This window comes from Bidens hawaiensis, unplaced genomic scaffold (assembly GCF_021521415.1).
Source record: "Bidens hawaiensis isolate Kalapana, Puna unplaced genomic scaffold, B.hawaiensis_p1.1 tig00060837_1, whole genome shotgun sequence".
Lineage (NCBI taxonomy): Eukaryota > Viridiplantae > Streptophyta > Magnoliopsida > Asterales > Asteraceae > Bidens > Bidens hawaiensis.
In genome coordinates, this window is record NW_027500940.1 from 1 (window position 1) to 3436 (window position 3436).

At 44.0% G+C, this 3436-nt stretch overlaps 1 protein-coding gene across 1 annotated transcript; it reads right to left on the reverse strand.

Moving 5' to 3' along the window:
• Positions 1–2674: 2674 nt before the first annotated feature.
• Positions 2675–3202, reverse strand: LOC143603112 (uncharacterized). Its single transcript, XM_077080017.1, has one exon. It carries the CDS (start codon positions 3200–3202, stop codon positions 2675–2677), a length of 528 nt encoding a protein of 175 aa, XP_076936132.1.
• Positions 3203–3436: the final 234 nt, after the last annotated feature.

Sequence of the window (3436 nt, forward strand, 5' to 3'; positions counted from 1 at the left end):
ACATCACAAGTCATGGAAGCATCAAACCCAACAACTTCAATAACCCGACGAAAGTCTTATACAACCGCCAAAACTCCCCCACCCGTACTCCTTCCTATCCGACCCACCACATCCCACTCTCTGGAACCACGTCCAACCCATAACACCCACACCCACCGATTCCATTCCACCCGGCAGCCCCTATACGTCAGCCAACCACTCAGTTAACCACCCAATCACTACTGCCACATCCTCCCCTACACAACCTGACCCCGGGCCTACCGCAACAGCCCCACACCCCATGCACCGGCACCCTCCAATTCTCAGCCGGACACCTCCTCACCACCCATTTTCACCTACTCTCGACGAAACAAAACCCAAACAGCGCACACTGACGTACCCATTCCACCCGTTCAGCCAACACCACAAACTCCGCCTACCACCGTTCCGGCGACTCGCACCATGCGCATACGCGCAATTGACGGGATCTCCAAACCCAAACCGCAATTCAACCTTCAAACCTCCTCCGTTAAACCTTTACCAAAATCACCTAAAGCCGCTTTGTCAACACCGGAGTGGCGAGCCGCCATGACCAACGAGTTTGATGCTATTATTAAAAATAAGACGTGGGAGTTAGTCCCACACCAACCTCATATGAATGTCATCCGAAGCATGTGGATTTTTCACCACAAGTTCAGATCAGACGGGTCATTGGAGCGCTACAAAGCGCGTTTGGTATGTGATGGCAGAGGCCAGCAGATTGGTGTTGATTGCGGAGAAACATTTAGTCCGGTTGTTAAACCGGCTACCATACGCACCGTTATCTCTCTCGCGTTGTCTCAGTCTTGGGCGGTCCATCAACTAGATGTGACAAACGCCTTCTTACACGGGAAGTTAGACGAAACGGTCTACATGTATCAACCTATGGGATTTAGAGACAAGACACATCCACATCACGTATGTTCGCTCAAAAAGTCTCTTTACGGTCTAAAACAGGCACCATGGGCATGGTACCAACGGTTCACCGATTATGTGCTATCGTTGGGATTCACGCAGAGTCGCAGTGACAATTCACTATTCGTTTATCATCATGGGTCGGAAACTGCTTATCTCTTACTATATGTGGATGACATCTTATTGACGACCTCCTCTGAAAAGCTACGTCTTGACCTCATTGATTGTCTCGGATCAGAGTTTGCAATGAAAGATCTCGGTCCAGTAAGTTATTTTTTGGGTATCTTGGTCAAACGTACGGGCAACACCATGTTCCTATCTCAACAGAAATATGCTCGTGACATCATTGATCGTGCCGGTATGACCTCGTGCAAACCCGTAGCAACACCAGTTGACACTAAAGGAAAGCTAAGTTCTTCGGGACCCGAGTATGAGAACCCGTCACTGTACAGAAGTTTAGCCGGTGCTCTTCAATATCTTACCTTCACCAGACCGGACATCTCGTACGCGGTCCAACAAATCTGCATGCATATGCACTCCCCTCGTCTCGCTCACTGACATAGCCTGCAACGGATAATCAGATATCTTCAAGGAACCTCGCATCTCGGCCTTACACTCGGTCCCTTGACTTCTCACTTATTACGTGCCTATACCGATGCTGATTGGGCAGGATGTCCGGACACTCGGCGTTCTACTTCGGGAGATTGCGTGTACTTTGGCAACAACCTTCTCGCATGGTCTTCCAAACGTCAGACCACTATCTCGCGCTCAAGCGCAGAGGCTGAATACCGTGGAATCGCGAACGTTGTTGCAAAGATATGTTGGATCCGTAACCTTCTTCTCGAGCTTCATAGACCGCTAGCTCATGCTTCTTTGGTCTACTGTGACAATATTAGCTCCATTTACTTATCGGGTAATCCTATTCAACATCAACAGACGAAGCACATCGAGCTAGACATTCACTTCGTGCGAGAACAGGTACATAGGGGACTGGTTCGGGTTCTACATGTACCCTCACGATATCAAGTTGCTGATATTTTCACAAAGGGGTTACTGAGGGTGTTGTTCGAAGATTTTCGATCCAGTCTAAGCCTACGTGAACCTCCAGCTTCGACTGCGGGGGTCTAATAGCGTGCATATCGGGATTATGATTGATGTAAATCTTTATATAATTTAGTTTGATATCAATCCCTAAAATCACGGGATTATCTCTTGTATTTATACCAAACAATATTGAATGAATGGATCAAGGATTTACATTCCTATAAGATTGTAATAAAAGAATGAACTACTTACTAGTTACTACCCTGTCCATGGCCCTTCCCACCTTCACTTTGCAGTCTGAAAGAGAATGTTGTCAATAAACTCATGATGCTATTTTACAAGTGTGTAATGCTAAAAGCAGGTGAATCACTTTGATCAAAAGCCACTGAATCAAAAATAAGAAAAAGGTCGAGTGCAATATACTTTTAACAAAACCAATACAGAGCACTATACAAATGCTTCATTATCTTAAAAGTCTTCAAAAAACACTTCTACCTTTACTCACCTCTAAACATAAAGAACTAAACAATTCAAATTAATGAACAAGTTATTAACTTTTTGACTTTTGTTAGATTAAAAGTTTCACTAAAACTCATACAAATACAAAAGCCTATTAACTTTTTCACAAATAACACCACCATCTAATTCAACCATCAACATCATAAAATCTTTACATCAGTTTCTTTAAACTTCATCTTCAGCATATCCTATTGAACTCTGAATCACTTGAAGACTGAAACAAAGGACTAAAAACTCTATATGAACAATCCATAGGAGTAGGTGGAGTCAAGTATGGTGGTGAAGCAAGTGGAGTAAAAAACAATGTATCCACTGAACCCACATCACTCAAACTCCTTCTTGACCCCATTTTACTCACATCATCAGACTCCATATCTTCCTTTGTTTCTTCTGCAATTGTGAACAAAAATCTTGAACAGTCAGATGGTCTGACCATGGGCTTGTTTTGGTGAGCTGATGGTGCTTGTGGTTCATGAACTTGGGTGTTTGTGGCCAGCCCTGTAGTGATCAAAGATGAAGGCTTTTTACAACAAAACATATGCAAGAATTGTCTTGACTGGCTGCTTTGACTTTCTTGTATTGTTTCCATGTTGGTTGACTTTTTCTTCCACCATATTAGATAGTAAAGCTCAGCCACAAGTGCTAGTAAAAGACAGCCAAACACAAGGCTTAAGACAAGTCCTACTACACTGCTTGAACCTCTCATCTTGAGGTGGTAAATTTACATGGTAATGAAGCTCTCAGAGGACTTTGGTCGAACGGTTGGTGTGCATATAGAATTTGATATTGTGGAAGCGAGGGGTGAGTGGGTTTTATGGTGGGTGACTCTTGGTTCGAGAAATGCCACCCAAAATAACACGGCATCACAAAAGAAGGAAGGTGATGTGTAATAAATGGTGTCAGTTTCTGCCACTAGAACATCATGATATCAAACCAGCTT

Bases quoted from the DNA above. Each gene is read 5' to 3' on its own strand.
- LOC143603112 (XM_077080017.1), bottom strand. From the start codon at position 3,202: ATGAGAGGTTCAAGCAGTGTAGTAGGACTTGTCTTAAGCCTTGTGTTT.